Raw genomic sequence first — 26,760 nt, forward strand, 5'->3', positions numbered from 1 at the left:
TGTCAGCCTCTTATTGGGCCTAGCTTGTTAGTGGAGTCAGTTACTTCATTAGCACCGTATAGTGACTTGAAAATTTTATTAAGGGTTGAAGCCTATCAATCTCGTTCATTATCATATTAATTAATTTATATGTTTTATATAATAAAATTTGTAATGCTTTTAGTATTTTTTAAAATTGTATGATAAAAGAGTGGTTTAAAAAATAAAAAAGGGTTGTGGTTTATTTTTCTCACCTCCAAAAAGGTCTTCAAAATATTAACCAATATAAACTCAACCCAATCGAAAACTTGTTTGAGAAAAAAATTGTTTTGAGGCTTGAATTTTGTAAACTAATATCTTACACAATAAATTGTCAATATTAACCTGTTATTTAATTCTTTTTAATAAATTTTATGCTTTTTTTTTATATATACAATAAATTTTATGCTTGAACCATGTTATTTGATTCTTTATACAAAAATTTTTCTTTGGTTAGTATCAATTTATCAACTTATTTATTTAATTCATCAAATTAACCTTGAATATCTGTATCTCTTTCTCTCTCTTTCTTTGCCTTTGCCTTTGCTCTGTGCCAACCAAGTAAATATTGTACCTCTACCTTCCCTTTTTATATATAATAGTAGCTATAGCATTGCACCTCTATTGGGTTTGGGTGGATCTCATTCTACGCCCCCCTTGGTTTTTTCTCTCAATTTAAAGCCCACGCTCATCGTGCCCCGGTTGGTCACACTCTCACATCATGTTGCCAACCCTATTTCTTAGTGCTTCTCTCTTTTCTACCTAATTTTTTTTAACCCCTTTTAATGATAGGATACTATTCATTTTACTATATAAAGCTTACAAACATATATTAGGTACTGTTAAGTTGTTAAAGCCCACATTTATGTTAGAACCTCATTTATTCTCTCTTTTGTGTGTGTTTGTTTCACAACCAAAAAAAATGTTGTTAAAGCCCGCTAATTTTATATATATTCACAACAATTTGTTAGTTCTACCATAAGTTTTAGTTAGCACGCTATAGGTTGAAATTCCCTCCAAATAAATTGTTAATTCTACTTAATAAAATTAAATAATGCTAAGGACACAACATTCTCAAATTAGTATTAAAAAAATTTTAATTTTACATTGTAGTGGGCTCATGTGTGGGTGAGATGATAAGTTATTTTCGGAATGTTGTAAAATTGATCGGATATTATATATTTTACTATATAAAGCTTACAAAACTAATGTGCCGACCATTATAAAAAAAAACAAATTAAAAAATCAAATATTCGTTTATTATTTGGTTAAAGCACATAGATCACATTCATTCTCGATCAATTTATAAGCTCTTTGTAATAAAAATTTGAGTACCTTTAACATTTTCCTTTACTTTTCTCTTTATTTATCATGACAACTCTAAAAAGAATCTAAGTCCTATGTTAGATTCCAGAGTCTATTCAGTCAAATGGTTTTCAACATATTTTTTTAATTCGTTTTCTAAAATTCGTGGGCGCTATTAGGAGAAAATTCATCATGTTTCCATAACATGCATCCATCCTCATGTGAGGGGAGGACACATGTTAGGGAAACATGATTTATAAGTTACAACCTCCCCTAGTAGTGTGATAGTTGTTTGACAATTGTTTCTAGTTTTCATAAAACCAAATCCAATTTCATGTAAAACAAAAAAAATAAAAAAATAAAATTTTCGGTGTTTTTTTGAAAACAGAGAACTAAATTCAGTGGCAATCTTGTGAATAAATAGAAAAGTTGTGAAGTCTACGCCATCTGTTGTTTCAAACCTCAATCAATCATTCAAACTAATAAGTAAACTTGTTTATAAAATAAAAGCCAAGCACATTTTTTTTTGGTTCCCTTCTTAAAAACGTGTTTTCCAAAAAGAGTCCAACACAAATGAACAAATCACGTCAATATTGTGTTTTGAAAGCGGGTTTCAAATACAATTTTTAGAAAAACAATGTTATAAGATTGGAAAACAAAAATGAAAATGACAAAAGTTAAATACATTCCAGCCATGTGACTAATTAACCAAAGCCAACAAACACCGTTAAATTTAAACCACCTTCTCTTTTATTTATTTATTCACTTTTCCTAGCGATAAACACTGCTTAAAAATTAAAACCCATCTCAAAATGTCACAATTAAGTATTACAAGTAGGGTGGCCGGTGGGGTATTTAACAAAATCGCAAAAACCGCATCATAGCCGTCTGCAAAATGGCATAATCGCACCGCATGATGCAATGCGATACGCGGTTTCAATCTCTCTCAAGTCATTGTGTCTCATCACACAGTGCCATTAGGCTAAGTACCCGTTTGGATCCGTGTTTGCGGATCTACGTTTGCGTTTCTTTCCTTTTTTTTTTTTTTTTAGCCGCATGTTTTGACTTTTCAGCAGTGAACAGTGCACCCGTGCACTATTCACGAGTCTCACAAACTTCACTTTTCAACAATTTTTCATTCAAAATCGGTCTTATGGCACTATTCACACATTTAAAAATTATTTTGCTACAGTGCTTTTAGTTTTCAGTTTTAGCAAAATAAATTCTATCCAAACCGACCCTAAATAGGAAAAACCCAAATTTTGAAAAATATGTTAGCCCAAAACTAGTCAAATTGCACCTTATACACCGTACCACCATGTATCTATGACCGTAAAACTAAGGTGAGGTGCTATTATAGTTTTGGCCAAACCATGCCCCAGGAACGAAAAAAACAAAAAATCAAAACATTACACAAGAAATAAATCAAATATATGGCAAGGAAAGGAAAAAAAAAAAAAAACTGAAAGAAAGGAATAATCTTTGGCAATGGAAAAGAAAAAATCAAATGACACTATATGACGTAGAATACAGTTCATAAAAAAGAAAATATAACGTAGATTACAAAGACACAAACAAGCTCTATGAAGAATTTCAACAAGCACGTGCTGTGCCCCACCAAAAATAAATCACACCAAAGTTTCCATTTAAAACAAATAGAAAGGCGTTCCCAAAAAAAAAAAAAAACAAACAGCCAACAGAGGCAAGACTCTCAAGCTCTAGTCGCGCCTTCTACAGCTCTGCCGCAGCTCGCCGATCTGAAGAAAAACCAGCAAAAAATCTAATTCGTTCGTCAAGTGTTCCTTAACCGGTTCCGATTACAGGCGAAAGAAATTTCTATCTTGGAGGATCAACAACTCCAGGTTAGTAACCAAACGCCGCCAGTCCTTTTAAAAACTATAATAGCACCTCACCTTAGTTTTACGGTCATAGATACATGGTAGTATGGTGTATAAGGTGCAATTGGACTAGTTTTGGCCTAACATATTTTTCAAAATTTGGGTTTTTTTTACTTAGTTCCGTTTGAACAGAACTTATTGCTGAAAACTGAAAATTGAAAACACTATAGCAAAATAATTTTTAAATAGGTAAAAAATTACTGTATACTCTTTTTTTTACTGTTTATATGCCTTAGTGCACTGTTCATGTTTCATGAACAGTGCACTAAGCACTGGTCTTAAAAAAAAAAAAAACGCTAAAAGCTGGACACAGACGCAGATGTGCTATCCAAACCCTCTCTTAGAGTCCGTTTGGATAGAACTTATTGCTGAAAACTGAAAACTGAAAATATTGTAGGAAAATAATTTTAAAATGTGTGAATAGTACCGCGGGACCTATTTTTAATGAAAAAGTTACTGAAAAGTGAAATTTGTAGGTCTGTGAACAGTGCACGAATGCACTGTTCACAGAAGATTGGGTCAACACTTGCGGCTGGAGGAAAAAAAAAAAAAAAAAACGCGGACGCAGGAAACGCGCTATCCAAACTCCACCTTAGTGTCGGTTTGGATAGAACTTATTTTGGTAAAACTGAAAACTAAAATTACTATAGCAAAATAATTTTTAAGACCGATTTTGAATGAAAAATAGCCAAAAACTGCCCCAGGAACGAAAGATCAGAGTTTTTTGTTTTTTTTGTTTTTTTAAGTTTTTACAATAAACGGCGCCGTTCTGTACCTTTACAAACTTATCCAGGGCCAGGGGCACCGACCCAAACCAGAAACCCCTTACTCAGCGTGTGTGTTATGAAATTTTACATTTGGATTTGGATTGAATATAGAACCCTAATCTAAACTAAAAATCGAATGGATGCGCAAGCGAGGAAAAAGGCAGCGTACCGTGCTAAATTGAACGCAAAGAAGAAAGACAAGCGCATAGATTCTCCTCTTGTAAGGTTAGCTTTTGATTTCAAGTATCCCTTTTCAATAAAAGCTTGATTGAATTTCATATAGAAAGTTGTTACTTGATCCTGCTGCAAACTTTGCAATGATTGGATGGCTATATGGAATAGTAATTATTTTTGGCGATGTTTCTGTAGTTGCCCAATTACACACACACACACGTGTATAAAGATTATGGAAGATTATATGGGCATGAGAATAAACTGATTAGCTCGTCAGGCATGAAAAACCCCTTAGATTACCCGGTAACTGGTTCTAGCTGGTGGGGTCAGTTGTTTGTAGGAGTTTGATTAACAGTGAGTATTGTTGTATAGTATGCTTTGCGACGTGCAACTAATCTGAGCGAAGTTCTCTTACATCGTCAAAAAGTAAAAAAGAAAAAAAGATTATGGAAAATTATACTGATTTTTTTTTTTGGGTGCTTGAGATAGTTATATCTATACTATGTTACTAGAGGGAGTAGTGCATACATTCACTTTAGTTACATATTCTATAACTTATAAAAGGACATATAACGTACCAACTGGCTGTTGTCTTTTTTTCCTTTTTCATTTTATAAACTTTGATGCTCAGACTATACATCTGATATTAGATTCTGAATGGCGTGTTTGTGTATTCTTGTTTAAGTATGTTATTCTGTTCATGATGAAGTTTCTTACTGTATGTTTGTCATTTCTTGTAATATATGCAGGTACAATGAGCTTGAGCAGCCTGTCTGTAGGGTTTGTGACCTCGTTTTGAAATCCGAATCCCATTGGGATGCCCACCAAGTTTCTCGTAAACATAATGAGGTGATTTTTTTTTACTATCCCCACCATATCATGTATGAATCCTTGACATGTAAATATATCACGGCTCTAGCTTATGTGATCACTCATAAAAATATTAGATTACAAACAAATCACGTGTATATACACAGGTTGACATGGTTAGATGTAGCTTCACTATGAATTATGATCTTCCTAAATTGCAGTGTGTTCAACTCTAAGGGTTTTTCCCACCTTTTTGGTGTGGAAAGTGCAATGATGATGTTTGTGAGGGTTTTTCCTCCAACCCAAACCTCCATAACCACTTTCCTAACAAAGAATGACTGAAAGTGGTGAGTTTCCAAACCCCCAACCTAAACCTAACCTAACTTCTCCAATGCCAGCCCAACCTGCTCTCTCTCCCGCCCCCCCTCCTCCCAAGCTTTCTCTCTCTGTCATATGAACACAAAAACTTCATTTCCCCAATGCGCACAAGACCCCACTCAGCCACTCTCTGATGAAATTTACTAAGAGCATATCACCTACTGCAATTAATTTTATCCAAGTCTCTCATATGAACATTGAGGGAAATTTGGGCATTTTGATAAAAATTGAGGAGAACACAAAAGGAATTCATGGATATCAATTTTGTAATTAACTTGAGCCTTAGGGTTTTTTGTTTTGTTTATCTTCCTAATTTTTTTCTGTTGTATTTGCTGGTTCTGTTATCATGTTTTGATTGATGTAGTGGCAAATGCTCCAAAACTAAAAGGGTATTTTTGATTTTTTTTTTTAATACGCTTGGGTTGCATACTTTTCCTCTGTTTCAGTGTTGGTGGTTGGTGTGAGTGTGAGATTTTTCTTCCATATAGGATTTCAGTGTTGGTGGATAGACTAAGGCATTTGAATTTCTTTGTTTCCTTTGGTTGATGAGAAAATGAAAGCAAAACCTAGAAAACCAACTGTTGGTGCCAATGTACAAACAATATGGCAAAACCGACAGCCTCAGTTTGGTGTAAAAAATGCCCTCAACACTAATCACGCTGAACTGATATCACCCCTAGGATTTCCTTCTATGGAGAGAGAAAAGGGGGGGTGGGGTTGGGACTCGGGAGTTTAGTAAATTTTCACACCAGTTATTGCCAAATATTCCTTGATTTGTACTTTTTTTTGGGGATTTTTCATTTTGAGCCAGTTTTACAACTGTTGTATTGATTATATTTTATATGGCATAGCTTCTTTCTTTTTGATAAGTATTTATATGGCATATCTTTCTGACCGCACATATTTCTTTGGTTCTTAATGAGTATTTACTAATTGGATGTTTATGCTGGTGCAGGCAATAAATACTATCAAGGCTAATGCAGCTGGACTAACCCGGGTTAACAATGTGAAGGCTGAGCCCCATAAAGAGTTGATTAAACCTAAATCTACAGAGTTGCATAGTGTTAAACCTGAAAGCTCAACAGAAGTGCCCAAAAATCAGTCATCATCATCTGTGCTTCCTCCAAATTTTTTTGACAACAATGAGATGAAAAAGCTAAAACCCGGTACGAGCTTGTATTTGATTTTTCTTCTAATCATAATAACTATCATTTGTCAGTATTGTTATTATTTAGTTCACCACCAATTTTGGTCCCTGAAATGTGAACTGCAAATAGAGTCAAAAGGTTCTAATAATGTCCTATTCATATCTATTCAAGAACTGTGGAGGTCAAAAACACTCAAAACTATCTCAATCACAAGTATTCTTGATCTACACAACTAATTTCTAAAATATGGGGAAAAGAATCCACAATGGGAAGATCAAGCAATTAGTCAAAGACAGAAACAAGTTGAATTGAGCTTCTATATATGTGGAAACATTGTTCCTGTGGTACAAAAGGAAGATTCAAGAGAATAAATACAGAAGAAAAATGCTCTCACTCTCTCTCTAGTTCTTGCTTAGACTTTATCTCTCTATTTTCTGGATCCTTTCTCTTGTTTCTCTCCTCCTTTTATAGCCATTCCCCTTCATCCTCCAGCTGTCCAGCTCCCAGCTAGATTTAGGAGATACTTGTCCCAACAGACCTTTGCCCTGCCATTTCTTGATCATGAAGGAGGACTTTTGGGGGTGTTTCATTGTTTAGGCCAGTCATTCAACATTTAATGTTTTTGACATTAAGGTGGGGGATCTCATTAATGCGGAGGTGACTGTTACATTGGGTTTTGCATTTTCTTCATTGTGTACCTTGGGGGAAGCGTGGAAGATGGGTGGTCCCATCCGATGGAGGAAGTTGATATCCGAGATACCTTTGTGACCTCGGGAAAAAGGTTTAGTGTGTTGTTTCGGTTATGGTCCTTGGGAAAGGTAGTCAACCCGGATTTCCACGGTTGTAAGCCCGACTGGCTTCTTTCCACTAGAAGGTTATTTTATCTATGATCACACCTTGGGCAGGGTCCATTTTTCTTTCCAATAGAAGGTTATTTCCTTTTGTTGTTTGTTTATTTTTTCATGTGTTCATCATCACGAACAACTTGTATTTTTCCTTTCTCTTTTCATCAATAATATTACTCCGATCATTTATCAATAAATAAATAAAAATCACCACCAAGGGATTCTACTAAGGATATAGACCTGAAATGACTCACCACTGAATGAGAATTATCACCACCCAAAGAGAAATAGAAACTGAAACTTGCCACCAAAAGGAATCCACGTAAGGGAGAAGAGTTGAATAGAAGAAATCATTCTTTTTAAAGCACAAAGGCTATTTTTCTGCAAATATACTTTGATTTATTCATTCCAGCCAAATAGCTTATATGGAAGCTTTGAACAACCTGCTAAGCATAGGAGAATGAAAATAGCAATTAAAACATTACAATTTTTAAGACCATAGTCAAATTTGACTCATTGAAACTAGAAACAAATTAAAAGAGGATAACTAAAACATAATGGTTGCAATACATGAACACGATGTTCATTTTTTCAATAAAAGTTCTATTACCTATAAAAAAAAAAAAAACATAATTGTTGTAATATTTCCTAGAAAACCTTAAAGTAAATGCTATTTGGTTTCTTGGACAAAACAATTAATTAATTTTCTGAATTGGAGGGAAAATTCATTCAAAATAATTGGCCTTATTTGCTGGACTTTAAAATCATCTTGGCTTGGTTTTTAAATTAGATTGGGCTGACTGAAGCTTCGGACACTCCTGTCTCATGAAACCTCCATTGATGTCATTTTCATGTACTCTTTAGCACTGATTTCCTGTGTCAAACCTTTGTTCTCTAAAATCCAAATTGATAATCATTTTGAGTTAACAAGGACTCAATACCTGCTAATGAGCTTTAGCTCAAATGTCACGTCCTTCACCCCTTGTTAGAGCTATAGGTGATCATCTAAGGATGAGTTAGAGATTTTTTTTTTTTTTTTCTTATTTTAATACTGAAAAGGGGGAGAGAGAAGAGGGGGGGGGGGTGGGATGATGGGAATAGAATATAAAGATGGTATTCTTACTCTGTTGAATTGAATAGCCAAAAATAGTCTGCCATTTCTGTCACGGTGTCTTTTTTTCTTTTTTTGATGGGAACTATCATGGTTTCTAAACAGATAGGGATGGAAAGAATTAATTGGATTTTTTTTTTTAATTTTAACTAGGGGAAATTACACTTTCCTTTAGTGGTTTGTATCTAGTTAGAGTATTCAATCTGTGGTTTAAACTTTAATATGCTCAACTCTCTTGAGGTCTAATTGTATTAGCTTTTGGTTTGGAAGTTTAATGCATTCAGATTTTAATGAGTTAGCTATTGTATTTTCTGGTACTTCTTTTAAAGGCATGTGATTTTGCACATACAAATTTTAACAATTTGGGCCTGAAAAAGCATGAAAGGATGTGACCTCTGATGGGTAATGGGCAACTTCTTATGCATAGTCCGGCAACTCAACTTGACACAAACCATTAGTTGGTAAACTGTAATCAACCCTTTTGAATATGATATAGACTTGGTTTAAACTTTTTAATTTAGGGACCAAACTTCTGGTATATTTTAGGTACCAAAATAGGCACCTGTTTGTTTAATCCCCTAGTTCAACTTGTTTGTGAATTATGATTATTTACTGATTGGAAGGTATTCTATTTACTTATTAATGCTTCTGCTCTATCAGAGGAGAGGAGTTCTTTAAACTTGGTGAGTGAAATAGATAGACTGCCAAGTGGTAAAGCTGGAAAGGCAATAAATATCCAGCCTGCTGGGGAGCGTACATTAACGTCAGAAGAGATTGCTGGTTCTAAAATCAATCAAGCAAAGGGAGCTCTACCTGAAGGCTTCTTTGATAACAAGGATGCTGACTTGCGTGCACGTGGCATAAAGCCTGTTAAGCCAGACATCAAGTAAGTTCCTACGTTTGTGTTATCTCTGCATCTTCATGCTCTCTTATATTCAAGTTAAATGTAAATATAATAGTAATTTTTTCCCTTTGTTTTATTTTATCTGCTCTAAATATTGGTTCTCTATCAAGTTGCAACAGAGTTTACAGTGTCATATTAAGAAGAGTTCTGTAATGCAAAGAGGTCTTTTCAGCAGTTGCCTTTGATGTTAATTTTGGGAACTAATTACTTGGGGCCCTTATGACTTCATCAATTTTTTTTTTTGCCCCTTTTATTTTTTGCCTTTTCTTGTCCTGTAACTAGTATGGCTGATAAATACCATCATTCTCTTCATGGGTTCTGCTGCTTTGTTGACTTAAATTGGTGTTTAATATTACAAGTTTCTGTCTTGTTTAGTAGCTGTTGATCAAGGATTTTATGTAAATAGTCAGATCAAATATATTTTAGAACATATGTAAATCACCAACTGAACATCCATATAAAATTGCATAGTGAATTATAAATACATAGACATGCTGGAGTACAAATCAGGGTAGTTCACCTCCTGTTTTTGAGATCTTCTATGGTTAAATCTTATCCAATGCTGCTGCGGACCACAAATCGAAGAAGTGGACTTTCAATTGTATGGTTCTTCAATATCTATAGTTGTATTGATATCGGAAATATTCTTAATTTGATATCAAAACTGCCTGCATTGATAACTCAGTTATCTAATGTGCATATTGTGCGGTGATGCTTAAAGTTAATTTCTGCAATAAGCTTAGCAAATGAGCTACGACAGGAAAAAAAAAAGACTACTTGTCTGAGCTCTGACTATTGCTGTATTTGTAGTTTGGTGCTATATTATTGTAAACCTTGATGGAGGTTTTCATCAGTAAATTTAGAGCAGAAGTCAAATTAAATTTTATTTCTTCATATTTTTTCGTTAATGACATGGAACACACCATTACTTTGAAATTTTGTTTGGTTGTTAGAGATGAGTACAAGGCATTCGAAAAGTTGATTCAAGAGGACTTGCAGGAGGTGGATGACCGTTTTGAGGAAGAGGAGGTGAGGGTTAAAATATAATCAAACTATTCACTTCCGCATTCTAGTTTTACATGTGATCTACCCACACTACAAAATTAAAACCATTTTCCTGTTGTTTCAATTGTAATTGCAGGTTGATGCTGCTGAAACGATAGAAGAGGCTGAATCTGTTGAGCAGAAGTAAGTTCAGATGTGTGATTGTTGGTTAAATTTTCACATCCTTTTTTCTCCAATCCTCTTTGCCAATACTCTTCATTCCATTTCCTTTTTTGCAGAACCTATTGGGAGAAAGTGGAAATGTTGAAGAAGAAGAAATTGGAACTGCAGGTTGCCAGGTCTGTCAAACGTAGAAAAGCTTCTGATGGTGTTGCCAAGAAGTCCAGCCATGAAGAATCATCCAGTGATGACGACAGTGATGAGAATTTTGCAGTTGATTGGAGAGCCCAACACTTGTGAATGTGCTTGGCAGATGTTTTGGTATCTATGAGGGTATGATCTTAAAACGTTATAACCAGAAAATGTGATGTCTCGTCTGACCCAAACTGGAATCTACATATCAATCTTTTCTTTAGATTTTAAGCTAAAAAATGGGAGTTGGTGATGCTTACTGCATCTAGAGAAAACTTCCACCTATCTAACATTCTTTGGTTTGCCAAAGGATAAGGCTATTAAAAAGAAAGAAGCTTCCCACCGTGTTGGATAGCTCTTGGAGTACATGCATTTCAGAGAAGTGGGCAAGTGGCAGTCAATGACATGCAACATAAGAATGTACATTTTAAGCCTATATTTTGGCCTTACAGCTATGATTCTGTATACGATATTCTGGGGTTGATGAGAGTCAAATTATCAATTATGAACATTGTAAATATTCCTTGAATTAGCGTGAGTGGCATGCTTAAATTCTCTACAAAATTTTGCTGGCTAAGACTTAAGCACAGTGAAAATTTTATTTTATTTTTATTTAGAAGAAATGAACTTGATTAATTTGTTTCTTTCTGCCTTAGCGATTTCAACTCTTGAGGTTGTTAGTAGACAGTAGCTTGTTTGGCAACTAAAAAATTATACTTATTAAAATTGGACCCGAACCGAAAGAGAAAATATTGATATGGGTAGGGATTTTTGGACCGATAAGAAACAAGTCAACCCGAACCCAATTCATTGAAACAACAAGTGTCAGGATGAGTTGTGGGTCACAAGGGTTGATCCTTATTTTTCTGACAATTTTTTTTTCTTGCAATTTTCCTTTTATTTATATTTCTTTGGCTTTCTAATTCTCTGTAAATGTGTTCAACTCTTTCAATTGTTCTTTCTTTGGTTTCACGAAGCTAAAGGCTTCAGTTTACTGACTTTAGATTGTATAAGCTTAAAAATTCATCTATTATTTAACTTTTACTTTAAAAAAAAACAAATTATTTGTTCTACTGAAAGGCAAAACAAAGATAGTGATTAGTGAATTGATAGAACGTAAATTTTGACCATGTTATAATTGTTAATAATCATAATTGTTCCATTTGTAAATTTCGTCCTAATTTACAGATTTGATTAGGGCAAAATTGATCTTGTTGGACATTCCCTAAATTTAAGGCAAACAATTGTTAATAATCATAAGGGTAAATTGCAAATTGCACCCTTAAAGTTTGGTGGTTTTGAATTTTACACTCTGAAGTTTCAATTTTGGATTTTACTCCTTAAAGTTTGGTGTGTTTGGATTTTATACCCTGACGATTTGCCTCATAAAGTTAGGGAGTGTTTGGATTTTACACCCTTAAATTCTGAAACTTTAAGGTGTAAAATCCAAACACTTTCAAATTTTCGGAAGTAAAATCCAATTACCTTTAAAATATGAGGAGTAAAATTCAAATTTTGAAACGTTAAGGTGTAAAATCCAAACACCTCCAAACGTCAAGGGGTAAAATCCAAATTTTAAAACTTCAGGGTGTAAAATTCAATAACCCTCAAACTTTAGGGGTATAATTTACAATTTACCCTAATCATAATTGTTTCATTTGTAAATTTTAACCATGTTATAAGAGCATTCACAGTAAAGATGTATAAATGAAGAAGTTTTATGTGAATTAAAGGGTGTTGTTGGGAAAGCGGTTTTACTGAAATTGAGTAATATGAGGGTTGGAAAGAAGACTATTTGTTAACACATTTTCTTAGTGTATTATTATTGACGGATTAGAGCTCTCCTATTCAGTTTTGCGAACAAAAAGAAAATCTTAGAGCACCATAATTACTTTTTTCTACTTTACATAAACAACTTAATTATGCAACCTCAACCTAAATCACATTCTCCAACTTACAATACATCATATTAAATAAATAAAAATTTAATCTTTTTTCTTTATCTTAGATCAACCCATCTACTGCTGAAAAAAAATTCAACCCATGCACCACCACCACCACCTCAAGGCTAAACTTGCCATCATCGTTGCCACCAAAACAATTTTTTCTAATAGGATAGACAAGCTAAAGTGAACAAGATTATATAAATTTTTGCAAAATATACAACCGAATGTAGTATGCTTTTTAGCTATAGTTTTTCCCTATAATAGAAAAAATCCATTTTAAAAAATTGGATGTGAATACTCTTACCGTATTTGATACAACAACGCAATTGTTAGTATATTGTTGTATTTATGGTTATAAGTGTAACTATGGGCATCTGGACTCGACGAGGATCAAAGTTCATCGATGCTTAGCTTCGCGCTTGCATCATTTTGATAACCAATCATCAATTTGTAAATATACCTTTTTAAATTTATGAAAAAAAAAATCAATGTTTTCCCTCAAAGCTATGCCATCAATTTTTGTTCAATTGTTCACGATGTTATAACAAATGGAGCATATTGACACATTTTAATATATATATATATATATATATATATATATATATATGAACAAAAATGATAAGAAAATTTATTCATGAATCAAATTCAAGCATAAAAATATCATTTGGCCTACCACACGGGGTGTGACTTAATGGTAGGAGTTCTTATCCCAGCACTTAAAGAGGAGCGGTTCAAGTGATAGTTTTAATAAGACCCGTATGATACACGTAATATTATTAATTGCCGTTACATAGTGTGGAGTCAATAAACCCATATAGGAGACTTCCTTTTTCATACGGCAAAAAAAAAAAAAAAAAAAATATATATATAAATATATATATATATATATATATATATATATATATATATATATATATATATATATATATATCATTGGCCTCCAAAAATAAAGGAAAAAAAAAAAAAAAAATTGGCCTTGGTGCCTTACTTTTATTATGACTTATAAAAACAGCCGATATTTGACGCCATCCGACAAATTGGCTGGTATCTATCATCTAATCTAAACTTATCCTTTTCTTTCTGTGGCTTCTCTCTCGTATGGCTATTCAGTTCAGAGAGCAGTCTATGAAACTTGAAGTATCTCATTGAGAGCTCAATAATCTTGTAACTTCTGTCTCTCTTCCTCCACCTAAAGGTTTCTTGCCCACATTTTTTTCCTCTAATTTTTCTGTTTTATTTTGACTTTAGAAAAGAGTACAAGAAATAAACAAAATAGAGAAGCAGGCGAAGAATGGCTGTAATTACCGGGGCAACTTCCTGGTCTTCCACCCTCTCTTCAAACCCAGCATCAGCACACAAGGTACATCATGTTCTGTTTTGAGAGAACTGTAATAAGTTGTAATGCTAATTATTTCTATCCTAGGTACATAAAATGAGTTTCAACTACTGCCTATGTTAGAAATCTTTTGGTTCTTGTATATTTTCACTGAAAAAACGAAGTTGGGTCTTCTTATAATATTATTGAATGAAAGATAAAATTTCTAACTGGAGCATAAAGGAACTCTTATTACCACTTTAGTTATGGTCAGGTATAATGATAATGTGTTTGTTTGACAAATTTTTTTCAAAAGGTAAGTTGTTATGTTATTGTTGTTGCAGATTGAACGCAAGCTTTGTACCCTCCCCATTATCACTTTCTATTTGGAAAGACATGTAAAGACCCAATTTTTAATTTCCCCAACAAACCAAACTCACCCAACAACACTACTCTTTGCAACACTGAGGAGTCCCAGAGGCTTTGGACCCTCTCAAAAGAAAACCAAGAAGACCAAGAAGCCAAGCAAAGATGATGATGATGATGATGATGATGAAGAGGAAGAGGAAGAGGAAGAAGAGCCTGATCAAGGCGTAATACCAGAGGTAGTGACCAACAGAATGATGAGCAGGATGGGGTTCTCAGTGGGGATACCACTGTTCATAGGGCTTTTGTTCTTCCCATTCTTTTACTATCTGAAAGTTGGATTGAAGATTGATGTACCCACATGGGTACCCTTCATTGTGTCATTCTTCTTCTTTGGATCTGCTCTCTTAGGTGTGAGTTATGGGATTGTGTCCTCTAGTTGGGATCCAATGAGGGAAGGTTCACTCTTGGGTTGGAATGAGGCTAAGAAGAACTGGCCTGTCTTTTGGCAATCACTTTGGGGTGGATCTAGGAAAAAGTAGGGTATTTTTTTTTTTATCTTACGTCTGTACATCTATTGACACACGAAAAGCCTAGCAAATCTAACCTAAGAAACTCTACATTTGATTAGGCGGAAAATGTTTTCCTTGAGAAAATTTTTTCATTGGAAAACATTTTCCAAAATAATGGCTTGTTTTTTGTATGTGTTGCAACTAAAATGATCCTGAGAACATTTTGTATTGTTTGATTCACGTAGAAAAGTATTACTTTTTCATGTAAACTCAATGGTGGTAGAGCTGGTGCTGACGGAGGTGATCGAACTTAGTAGTGACAAAGATCGTAGAGGTGGTTTTGGGGGGTGGGTGAGGTGATAGTAGTAATGGTAAAATGGTCCTTGGTGATGCTTGCCATAGGCATGAGATCAGTGGCAACATCTTAGATGGTTTGGTGGGGGTGGTGGCGGTGGCGGTGATGGTGTTTAGTGTTGGTAGCATAAAAAAATGGAGAGGGTTTGCATTAGAGAATGACTAAAAAAGTTTTCTACTTCTCCAAAGCAGAAAACATTTTCTAAGTCTTTGGGTTATTTTTTGGTTAAAACTTCAAAAAACGCATTTTGTTTACTACATTTTCTAGTGGCGCTGAATATCCAAAAATACAACTTGGATGAACAAACAGAGCTAAAAAATTGAATCTAAGTCTTGCTCTCATATTGATGGATACACAACCTGTAACATTCATGGAATTCATCTTATGTCTGAAAGAGGTTGATTATTGAGCTTCTTTTCTTTTTCTTCTTTTGTTTATATCAAATAATAATTATGTCCTATATTTAAAATATGGATCATACCTCTGACATGCATCATCTCCCACAACATATATATCTCGTAATTGTGTGATATTTAGATATTGTGAGAGATATGATGTATATGTCAGATACATAAAATATATTCTCATTAGATCATCTTAATTCAATTTCTCCTTGGAAGTAGGCACTAATGTGCATCTTACTTCTAAGCTGATATTTGCATCCTTAATGTTGTAATCGGATTATTAATTCATCATATATGATCACTTATTTGTTTTATTCCAATTTTCTGCATTTCTAATTAGATTGATCTATTTTATTCAGTTGAGTAAACTATGAGAGAAATTTTTAATTGAAGGAACCCTTGCCTTTAAAATTTCCAGATCATGAAAATGTTGAAATTGAACTTCCCGAAAGCTAGAGGTTCAATTGACCGTTAAATTGAGTAATGATTCAATTCTAGCAAAGACCATCACACATTTAAACATATCTTTGTCTTCTTGTGTGAGAACTCTCAATAAGAAATAATGGGGTTTTTTTCTTTAAGCAATTTTTGTGATAAAGTTAATCTTTTTGCTGAACAAATGCAGAATTTTAACACCAGCCTCCTAAAGAACACAATCCGCAGCAATACAGTTCTCTATATAAGACCAGGAATGATTTCAATTCAATTTCTCAAATTTGTATAACAAATAACAAACTCTGGTATATAATTGGAGAGCCAAATAAGGCCATGATGCCCAAAGACTTGAAAGTCTTAAGTGGGGAAAAGGAGGCCCTAAAAAAATCACTAATAGGTGATAATAATCATAAGAACAAATACAGGGACAAAAAAGGACTCATTTGGACATCTCAGTGAAAGGAGCCTTTACACAAAATGGAGCCATCACCACTAGTGATGATAGCTCATATGCTATGTGTTTGATTAAGTAATGTTAACTCAGTTTTAACTTTTAACCACCACTTGTGGTGGTTTGGTACAATTTCTCTATAAAGGCTCTATTACAGCATATGGATTCATACTGTCACATTCCCAGAAACAAAGTTTAATGATTCCACCTGTTCGAGACATCCACATGCTCCCTGACTTCTTTACTCTCATCTGTAGTAATGTATGTCATTTAAATCAAAATTTTAAAGGTACTGAGCTTGTATTCTTTCTCTGTTCTCTTCCCACCACAGCTTTGCATGCACCTCCCCAAACTTTTCACGGCTGTGCAAATAAAAATGAAAATTGTCAAAACACCTACCTCACCCCATGAGCAAAAGATTTCATTAAATGTCAAAAACTATTCATGAATTTTAATGTGTATCCGGCATTACCCTTAAAGTTGGTGAGTATTTAAAAAGAAGGTAATACATTGATGACATTACATGAAATTATCCCATTTTTCTCCAGTTAATCTAAAATCTAAAGTTCAATAAATAAGGCAACAGAAAGTGATTCCAAGCCAACATATTATATCAGTTTATAAATCCTGGGAATGGTATTTTGAAGTTGGGAAAATTCTACTCAATCCTAATTCCATTTTCATGTGGTTTCTGAAAACTATTAATTAAATTAATATGCTCTCTTAGGCAGCCGAGGAATCTGAGGAAAAGAAAATTACAAGTTTGGAGTTTAAAAATTAAAGAACTGGGTCCTCTAAGTTCATAAATCTTTTTCATCCTCAGCCTTCTTGGCCACCAAATGATGCTACAAGAAACATGATGTAAAAGAAGATTTCATTACCTGAACCTGACACGCCGAAGCTCCCTAGTGCCATCAGCTAACTGCCTGATGGTAATGTACACCCCAGGCTCATCTTGCTCAACCCATTCTGACTCCAGGTCACTGGCATTGCTAATGGAAACTGAAGCCTCATCCCTAGATGAGGTTGTCGTCCGTGATGCATCCATAGATGATCCCCCCATACCATACGCACTTGATCCTGCATTGTAATTGTGTCCACCACCGTGATCCATAGGGTCAGATGGATAATACCCTTTACTTCCAGACGGTCTATAGTGGTTCCTAGGTGTCCACTCCTTGTTGTATGATGAAGCAACAGGGCTCCCCCTTGCTGATCCCAGCTTTGTGTATGTAGAATCTCTAGGCTGTTGAAGAGTACAAGCATCTGTTAGTACATTATAAATTAGCTATCTTTAATCAAACTAGAGAAACAGATACTTAAAGGCAAATTACATTTTAAATGTAAACTGCATAATTTAGGGATGGTTTTCAAATTAATCCCTCCACAGTCAAAAACTTTTCAATTTAAACCATTGCCAAATATCTGTCTAATGATCTACCAGAAAGTTATTGATGTATGGAGTTCAGTCAATTTTATTTCATAACTTATTATTTTTCAAGAATTTTTTATTTTTTTATATTATTATTATTATTATTTTAACTATAAACTAGATTTTTGAATTTAGATTTAATGTTGCTAAGGATTTCATTAGATGTATATTGCTCAATTGAAACTTTCCTTTTGATGTATCCCTAGAAACCCTATAATTTTTTCTTTTCATTAAAAAAAAAAAGAAAAAAAGAAAAAAAAGAAGCTCCAGGAAATTTTTAGAGGTGAAATTTGAATAAAAGTTTTCCAATTAGAGACGTCTCTCTAAGATTGGTGATGATTCTAAGCACCCTTAGGTAATGAAACTAAAGGTTTTCATGAAGATTCTAGGTGGTGAAACCCAAGATTTGTCCTGTTTTATCTTCTTTTCCCCAACAACCTGTTCTGCCAGAGTTATGAGTCTGAGGAATGCTGTTCTTATCATTCAAAATAAATGATTAAAGCCATTCGTCCCAGCCCAAGGAGATTCACTGGCTTTATTGACTATTTGGTCCATGTTCACAATTAAGGAAAATAAAGAGCTCACATGTAGGCATTTAAGAGAAGTTTTATAAAGACCCGAACTTCGAAGTTTTCTTATATAGACAAGGTTTTAACATGACTAGAGGAAAAACATTGTTCTTACTCTAGATTATGGAATGAATTATTCTATAATGCTATTTAAGCTAGACTTAATATGCAAATCAAGTGACAAGACATAAGAAGCAGTTTACCTCATCATCAGCCCTTGGAGGAGTGTGAAGAGCTTGCCGGTTGAATCTCTGGACATTGTAGAGCTCCATGATCCGATCATAATTCTCACCCCACCATCGCTGAGCTTGCCATTTATTAAACATCTCTCGGCTTCAAATTTAAATGTGAAGTAATGTCAGTTTACAGCTGTACAGGGCAACTAAGCTTTAGCAACCAAAATCTGGATGATAAATTTGAGGTCCATTTCATATTTTATCTGAACTGGAAAGCTAACAATACTTTCAAGCAGGCCCGAAGGTTAGACTAACCACCTCATTCATTAGAAAGGATGAAGATAGGACTAATTGATGCAATAGTTATCTCCAACTAGAGAGAGCTACAAGACTTTGGCCCATAGCTGGCAGTGCAGCAGTAGGCCATGCTAGGACTGACAAATAAATAAGTCCCCAGTAGAGAAAATAATTTTACTTCAACCAGTTATTTGGAATTCAAGCAGTAGACAATTGCCGGAGTTTAATTTCCATGACATCGTACCTGAAACGAATTCGTTTAAGATCATTTCCACCATTAGGTAGAGACACGAAAGTAATGTGAACACCAGGCTCCACCTGTGCCATCCACTCCTTAGGCTCATCCTCATCCTCAAGCACCACATCACAAGACTGCGCAGATATAGACATCCCTCCAGGGGTCTGGTCACCTCTCAATACCCCAGTAAATCTTGAGTCAGATCTTGTATTAGGGTGGTGACTAGAACTTGTAAAATCCCATGCAGGTGTGGAACTTGAGCTTGCTGCATAGGGGTATGGAACCCCTTCTGAAGCAGTATCAAAGTCTGGGTAAGGGCGCTGGCCTCTCTTGTAGCTGCTGGAGCCAGTGCAGGGCTTGCATTGCTTATAAGCACCAGAAAATTTCAATGCCATATCCTTTATCTGTACATTATTAAAATCCATGATTAATAGAATGTTCAATAGAGCTACGTATGTTTTCATTAGAAAACTTTATAATCATATGATTAACAATTCAATGCTATAGACATATTGCTGAACATTGAAAATTGGAGGATATTGCTGAACATTTAGCTTGGTTAGGTAGACTGGATTCTAAAATAGAGGTGCATATAGCAGATTTCTATCTATACACATCAATGGCATGATAAATTTGCACCACTTCAATATGACGTATAATGCCAATGTTGGTTGACGAGAAAGAACTTTGATCCATTTGCAGTTTATGTCTCTCATCTATAAAAGTAGACTCCCATTTATGCCTGGTGTTCCACAGGTGACAGTCCATTTATACATGTTAAATGTTCTATTGATAAGGATAAAATCGTTTATTGAAATCGACTTCCTATCTCTACACATCAATGGCATGATAAATCTGCACCACTTCAATATGAGGTATAATGCCAATGTTGGTTGACGAGAAAGAACTTTGATCCATTTGCAGTTTATGTCTCTCATCTATAAAAGTAGACTCCCATTTATGCCTGGTGTTCCACTGTTGACAGTCCATGTATACATGTTGAATGTTTTACTGATAAGGATAAAATCGTTTATTGCAATCGAATTCACTTCAATAGAAGCATATATTTCAAAATTTAAAAAAAAAATTTGTATTTTTCAATAAAATATAATTTCCTAAAATATTCTACAAAATTATGTCATGGCATAACTTGAGCTAGTTACATTACATCTACACACTATAACGGGCACTTTCTATATTCTACCAAAAACAATATATATATTTATGCTCAAAAATACAGGGGGCACTTTCTATATGTGACTGACCAATAAAGAGGCATGATGTATAGTCAAGATTGATATAGTGTTAAGTCTTGACACAATCTGAAATGATTTAGCCAAAAAAAGACACAATCTGAAATGAATAAGTACTTTTTATCTGCTATGGGCTGAGCCTTGGTTGGGGTGTCATTCACAAAATCTCTTTTTCTATGCCATAAGATAGCACATAGCAGTTCTGCTTATACAGAGAATCGACAAGAATTCAATGGTGGGTCACACCAAGAATATTTAGTTGGCAGTCTTTTTCTTAGTGTGTCTCTTTTCTTTTCTCCTAGATCCCCCACTACTGCTTTAAGCTGGATTTCGTTTGCTATTCTTACGTTTTCTGCTATTACCTAGGAAGACTTGACCAAAACATCAACACCAACACTATCATCATGTCCACCAAACATTACTTCAAGACTGTGCATTTGTGTGTGTATGCATATTTATCTTTTACAGAGGTTGAGTAATAATTTTGGTGTACGGTTCAAGCCGGAATACCGGAATTTGACTTGGAACAAAAACCCAGGACCCAACTGATCAAACGAATCCAGACAGATATTTCCCGCCACATGATTATTCCACGTATACAAAAAATTTCACAACTTTTATCACAATCAATTGAAATGACAAGATTATGATTAGTGCAATATCCGTCATTGTACACTAATCATAAATTTGCCACTTCAATGAAGGTGAACTTTGTTGTGTTACTAGACTCATGGATTATTTAATCCTGCACATGTTTAAGATAAGCCAATTAATTTGTTCACTCATCATCACTGCATAACCTTTTCCAAACTATAGTCACAAATTCTTTATTGGTTTCTGACAAATCAACACATCAGTTTTTTTTTTTTTTTAAGTTCCTACACAAAACATTAATTCCATTAGTTCTGCTTAGCTGTCTTGTGTTGCTGATTCAGCTACCAAATACCTATACAGCAAATTAAATTAAATTACCCTCCACCTAGCTACAACCTGCGTTTATCAATTTTAGATTATATAAGAAGGCATTGAGATTTGAGGCAACAAAAATGAATAAAGGCCTGTTCGGTTAGAAAAGTGGGAGGGTGGAAAACATTTAGTTTTTCCTCGTGTGTTTGGTTGGAGGGGTGGAGAAGTGAGAAGATGAAAAACTCTTTTGTTTGGTTAGAAATAAAAAAGAAATAATAGAAAATGTAATTTATATAAATTGACTATTATATCCTTGTTACATAGGATGTAAATAATAGATTTATTTGTTATTTATTAATAATATAAAATTTACCGCATCATATATATAAATTTTTATTATTATTTTTATTATTATAATGTAAAAATTATAATAGTGTACATATAAATTTAATTGGACAAAAGATTTTGTAAATGAGGGTAGGTGAGAAGAAAGTATTTTTGTAAAAGTGTTACTATAGCACTTTTCTCTCTAAATTTTCCTCCTGATTTAGTAGGAAAAAAAATGTGAACCCAAAAGAGAAAACTTTCTCTCAAATTTTCTCCCTTTTCTATTTTCCTTTCCCAACTAAACAATAAAAAATAACATTTTTTACCCTATTTTTCTGACCTATTTTTCATCTCCCCTAACATGCCTATGAGTAGGAATGTTTACTTGACAGGCAATCTTTTCTAGGAGGTGAAAGAAGAAAGAAAGCACATAGAGTTGTGTATAGGGCTATAGGCTTAGCTTAGGGATAAAAGTTGTAAAAGGTAGCACGTGACAGAAATCCAATATTAATAATAATAATAATATTATTATTATTATTATTATTATATATACATATATAACATTTTACTAACATACACCATAGCATACTTTTTTTGAAAATTTTTTTATCAAATTTTAAACAATTTACAATTTTTTCAATTCCTCATCAATTATTTTAAAAAATAAATAGTTTAATATGTATCTTTAAAATACATATTAACTGGATATATATATATATATATATATATATATATATATATATATAGCTCAGCCTGCTGGAGCTAGACAAAAAAGAGATTCTATTATAATGAGTATAACACAAACACGCAACAGTAGCACCTAATATATAATTATTTTATATTTATATTGGGACCTAACAATAGTATATAATTATTAGTACTGCTACCCTATACTGGCTTTATATAGTTTTACAGTCAGTATAGATATAGTACGTACATCAGCGATCTCTCTATTGGCGTGAAAGATGCCAAAGTTAGAGCATCAATGGTCCCCACAATATCAGACCCTCCTTATGGGGTTATCATTTTGTTCGTTCTCACAAAGACGGAAAAAAGATTCTCAAAAAGCACAAGCATTGATTGTAGACGAAGGAAAATCATCATATCATATATATTCATACATATCAAAATCAAAAAAGCCAAAGATATTTAAAAAAAAAAATTTATAGGAATATGTAACTAATTTTACTATAATTGATTGATAATAAATGTCACTTGATTGATATCTAAATGAATGTAAAAAAATAATTTTTCACTATACGAATTGACAATTAATTTCAAAACATTATATAAAAGTTTGTAATTTTCTTAAAATAATAAAATTTGACACGATATACATATCTGTTCAAAATTTATCACATATCGTATCGGGACCGGTGCATCGGAACAGTGGACTTAACTTTTGACACAAGCAATGCAAAGACAGAGAGAGTGTAGGATTAGGAACCTGTGCAGTCAGGCTTTTGACGGCTTCTTTTGTACTTGGTGTGCCACTGCCACGAACTCCTCCTTCATCATCCCCACCATCCTCTGGTTTTGAGCATGCTATGCATGTAAACATTTTTTATTTTATTTTCTATTCTTCCCTCTTTACCTTTTTACCCCCTGCAATCAACAACCATATATTTTTCATTTCAATACCATCACACAATAATAAGTTCAAATTTATAAAGTAAAGAAATTCACGTAATTTAGTCAGTCAGCATTGTAGAAGAAGCTAGTTACGGCTTTACAGAAGCACATTCATCATCATCATATATTGATTGTCGAACCGTGAAATAAAAAAAATAAAGTAGAGCACACAACTTATGCCTTTATCATTAGAGTTGGAGGGGACTGTACAAATTTTCTCTTTCTAGGAATTAAAGTGTTACGTTTTCTTTTAGAAAATTACTGTATTGTCCATGGTGGAACGAATTTTCTAGGGGTAAAATTGGCCAATCGACAGGAAATGAGAGAACATTCTCTATATCCCATTTGGTTCAGGATGAGGAGGACACATCGTTAAATGGGACATTTTTTTTCTCTTTAAAAAAAAAGGCACTGACATGACCAATCTAAATCTAATAGAAAAATGGAAATTTGGAGGTATCTATCTATTCTATTCTATACTATTCTATAATATGGTTTTATATTTTTTCTTATTTTAATTTATGCATTTGTTTTCCAAGAAAACAAGTTGGTCCCGGAGAGAAAGAGTAAAGCGAAGCAAAAGCAAAGAGGGTCTCTCGCTCGGGATCAGAGAAGAGTTAAGATACATATAATAGTGAGTCAATAATTGAAAAAGAAAGAAAGAAAGAAAGGAAACAAAATGTGGGCAGCCATACATTACTGCATACTATTTGAAAGTGGTCATATTATAGCGACAGACTGTGATTTTTATGTGTGTGCTTTTTTTATGCACAAAACCCAAATAAAAAAAAGAATCAAAGAGATTGTGCAAGCCGAAGTTTCTGACAATATATATATATTTTTCCTATTAAAATTTTAAAACCCAATAAATAATAACCCAATAAAAATCAAAAACCCGGTAACTTCTTTTATCTGCTGTGTAAAGCACAATACTCCTCGGTTTTCAAGAATTCCAAAAGCAACTTAGTCAGAGAACCAAAACAAAAAACAACATCAAACAGAACAGTAAAATAAAACAAAAACAAGAACAAAAACGGAAAAACCAACCTCTCAGAGTGTGTGTCTCTTTTGTTTTTGTTTAGGTGGTCGAGAAATGAAAGCGGTACATGAGTGGACAAAGAGACATGAGAATAAGGATGACATTGGCCTTTAAGACCAAAGAGAGTCCCTCTATTATTAAATTGCAACCATTATTATTCGAAAACGACTTACCCAAAACCCACAACCCCAACTCAACTGTTCCACTTCTTTGTCTTTCTTTCACTCTTTAAGCCCACACCCACTTTTTTTTTTTTCTTTCTCCACTGTAAAATATACTAAAATTTTCAAAATAACATTAAAATAAATGTGACCCATGATTCATTGAATGATGCTATATTGAAATGATGAACAAGCAAAAGAAAAAAGCAAACCCAAATCTTAAAAAATGAAATTAACATTGTGTCACCTTGTATGAACTCTGTTGAGCTTGCTTTGGTTCAAAAAAGTAACTGAAACCAAACTCTTTTGTGTTTTGCTGCTGCTGCTAATAATATCATCACCGTCCACCGCCAAAATAGATTGTAGTGAAGAATCAAAGAAATTAAATATGGAGCGGAGAAATCAAAGGAGGGAAGGGAAATATAGAAAGAAATATCGGGTTTGGGATCCGAAATGTAAATTCACGAAACGAAAAGGGAAAGTATCGGACAAGGAGCTAGCTAGCTCCGGGTTTTACGTTACGAATTGAAAGAGAGAAGAGAGACCAGTTGGGGTTTGGGTATTTATATAGACGCTGACACTTGACGGCGTTTTAAGTTCTCGTTTGAGCTTGTTGAGCAAAAAATTTAAAAAGTAACGGCGAATCCTGTGTGTCCGTTAGTGGGAAACCGTTGAGAGAGACTGAGAGTATTTTTAAGAGTTGAACAACAAATGGTCTTTTTTGAGAGAAAATAAAAAATAACATATGGTCTTGAGCAGGGGAGGACAGTAAGGGTCCACATGTCTAGCCCATGTAAAGGTGCTGAGTCTGAGATGCAAGACTGATACTTGGTATGGGTGAAACTTTAGTATTGTATATTTGGTGTTGTAAAATGTAAATTAGATTTTTTTTATTTGAATTTAAATAAGTTCTGTGTCTTTTGAATTAAAATGTTTACATTTGATTCTCAAATAAAAAATGTTTACATTTTTTTTAACATATTGTCGTGAATATTATTAGGATGCTAGTAAATCAGCAACGATAACATTATTTATGTTTGAAATAATATATTTCATTTGTGTAAAATATTGTCAAACTTGTAAGATATTTTCTATTTATATAATATCTTTTGTAAAGGGTTGTAAAATGTGTTATCTTAAAAATTTTGGTAAGATATTTTACAAAGATACACAATGATCCTCCCCTTTCTTATTTGTTGAATAGGTTATTGGTGTCGTCGCTTCGATAACATGTACTAGCGATCCTACCACCAGAACTACAATTCTAATTGTAAAAGATGACATTCTAACGGTTGATGCCACCGTTCCAATGGCAGGTGTTGACATTCCAGCCATCGGAACCAACGGTGCTGGCAATTCAGTTCCTAAGTCGAAGGTTTTGGAGGTTTGTGCTTGATAAGTCTTACACGTCACATCAAATACTTGGAAATATTTTAACTTTGAAACAAAAGGAGGATTATTTGTTTTGATTAATATGACACAAGTAGTCTTATCTTTTCAATAGTAAATAAATTCAAAGTAAGCAAGCGTTTGAATTCAATTGAGGAACCTAATGTACTCGACCTAAGGTAATTGTACTCAAATTTTATCCATTATTTAAACATACAAGACATCTAACTACTACTCTCATTCCCCTAGAGGATTCCTACTGCTTGCCATATATTATATTTAGTAACAAATTTACATAATCAAAAAAAAAAAAAAACCTCACAAACATAATAATGTATTGCATAGTACTAACAAATAAACAATACCTCAATATACTTATGAGATATTGTGGTGGGCAAAAAGCGAAAGGACAAATTTAAGTATTTGAAGCTTGTTTTGCTATTTGCGAACACAATTAATTTATTTAGAGATGGGAAGTCAAGTCTATGTTTGAATACCTAATACAAGAATCCATAAGGCTTATATCTTATGATTAAGAAACATATGGTGTTTTTCTCATTGATGTTCCTTTGAAAGCAAATGTAAGAAAAGTACAAGTGTTAGTCCTCGGGTCTGTTTCCAAGAAGATGTTATAAAGATAAATGATCACTATCTCTCTCTTTTTTTCCTTTTTCTTTTCTCCTCACTTAGATGTTTTTCCTTGCCTTATATATTCAACTTCAATGCATCCTAATCCTACACCTGGAGGGTTAAAATCACACTCCTATAATTTTTGTTCTATTTGGAACATACCAGTAAGTTTTATACTAAAATTTTAACTATGCCACCACTATTCATGGTCAC

At 33.7% G+C, this 26,760-nt stretch overlaps 3 protein-coding genes across 4 annotated transcripts; 2 read left to right on the plus strand and 1 right to left on the minus strand.

Annotated features, from left to right (window-relative positions):
- Positions 1-3,961: 3,961 nt before the first annotated feature.
- LOC142611630 (protein ABA AND ROS SENSITIVE 1) lies at positions 3,962-11,366 on the plus strand. Its single transcript, XM_075783722.1, has 7 exons — positions 3,962-4,213; positions 4,912-5,011; positions 6,306-6,516; positions 9,115-9,340; positions 10,312-10,387; positions 10,500-10,546; positions 10,642-11,366. The coding sequence occupies exons 1-7, from the start codon at positions 4,125-4,127 to the stop codon at positions 10,820-10,822; spliced, it is 930 nt and encodes a 309-aa protein (XP_075639837.1). The 5' UTR covers positions 3,962-4,124; the 3' UTR covers positions 10,823-11,366.
- A 2,325-nt stretch (positions 11,367-13,691) lies between these two features.
- Positions 13,692-15,093, plus strand: LOC142612626 (protein PAM68, chloroplastic). 2 transcript variants are annotated; one of them, XM_075784740.1, is made up of 3 exons: positions 13,692-13,824; positions 13,909-14,020; positions 14,320-15,093. In XM_075784740.1, exons 2-3 carry the CDS (start codon positions 13,952-13,954, stop codon positions 14,881-14,883), a joined length of 633 nt encoding a protein of 210 aa, XP_075640855.1. In that variant the 5' UTR covers positions 13,692-13,824; positions 13,909-13,951; the 3' UTR covers positions 14,884-15,093. The 2 variants fall into 2 exon arrangements, with proteins under 2 accessions (XP_075640855.1, XP_075640854.1); XM_075784739.1 differs by having other exon boundaries at positions 13,692-14,020.
- A 1,393-nt stretch (positions 15,094-16,486) lies between these two features.
- LOC142613777 (protein BREVIS RADIX) lies at positions 16,487-25,063 on the minus strand. Its single transcript, XM_075786271.1, has 6 exons — positions 24,776-25,063; positions 23,144-23,301; positions 19,217-19,614; positions 18,703-18,832; positions 17,380-17,744; positions 16,487-16,860 (listed from the first exon to the last, which is right to left on the minus strand). Exons 2-6 carry the CDS (start codon positions 23,255-23,257, stop codon positions 16,782-16,784), a joined length of 1,086 nt encoding a protein of 361 aa, XP_075642386.1. The 5' UTR covers positions 23,258-23,301; positions 24,776-25,063; the 3' UTR covers positions 16,487-16,781.
- Positions 25,064-26,760: the final 1,697 nt, after the last annotated feature.

The sequence above is a fragment of the Castanea sativa genome, chromosome 10, assembly GCF_040712315.1.
Source record: "Castanea sativa cultivar Marrone di Chiusa Pesio chromosome 10, ASM4071231v1".
Taxonomy (NCBI): Eukaryota; Viridiplantae; Streptophyta; class Magnoliopsida; order Fagales; family Fagaceae; genus Castanea; species Castanea sativa.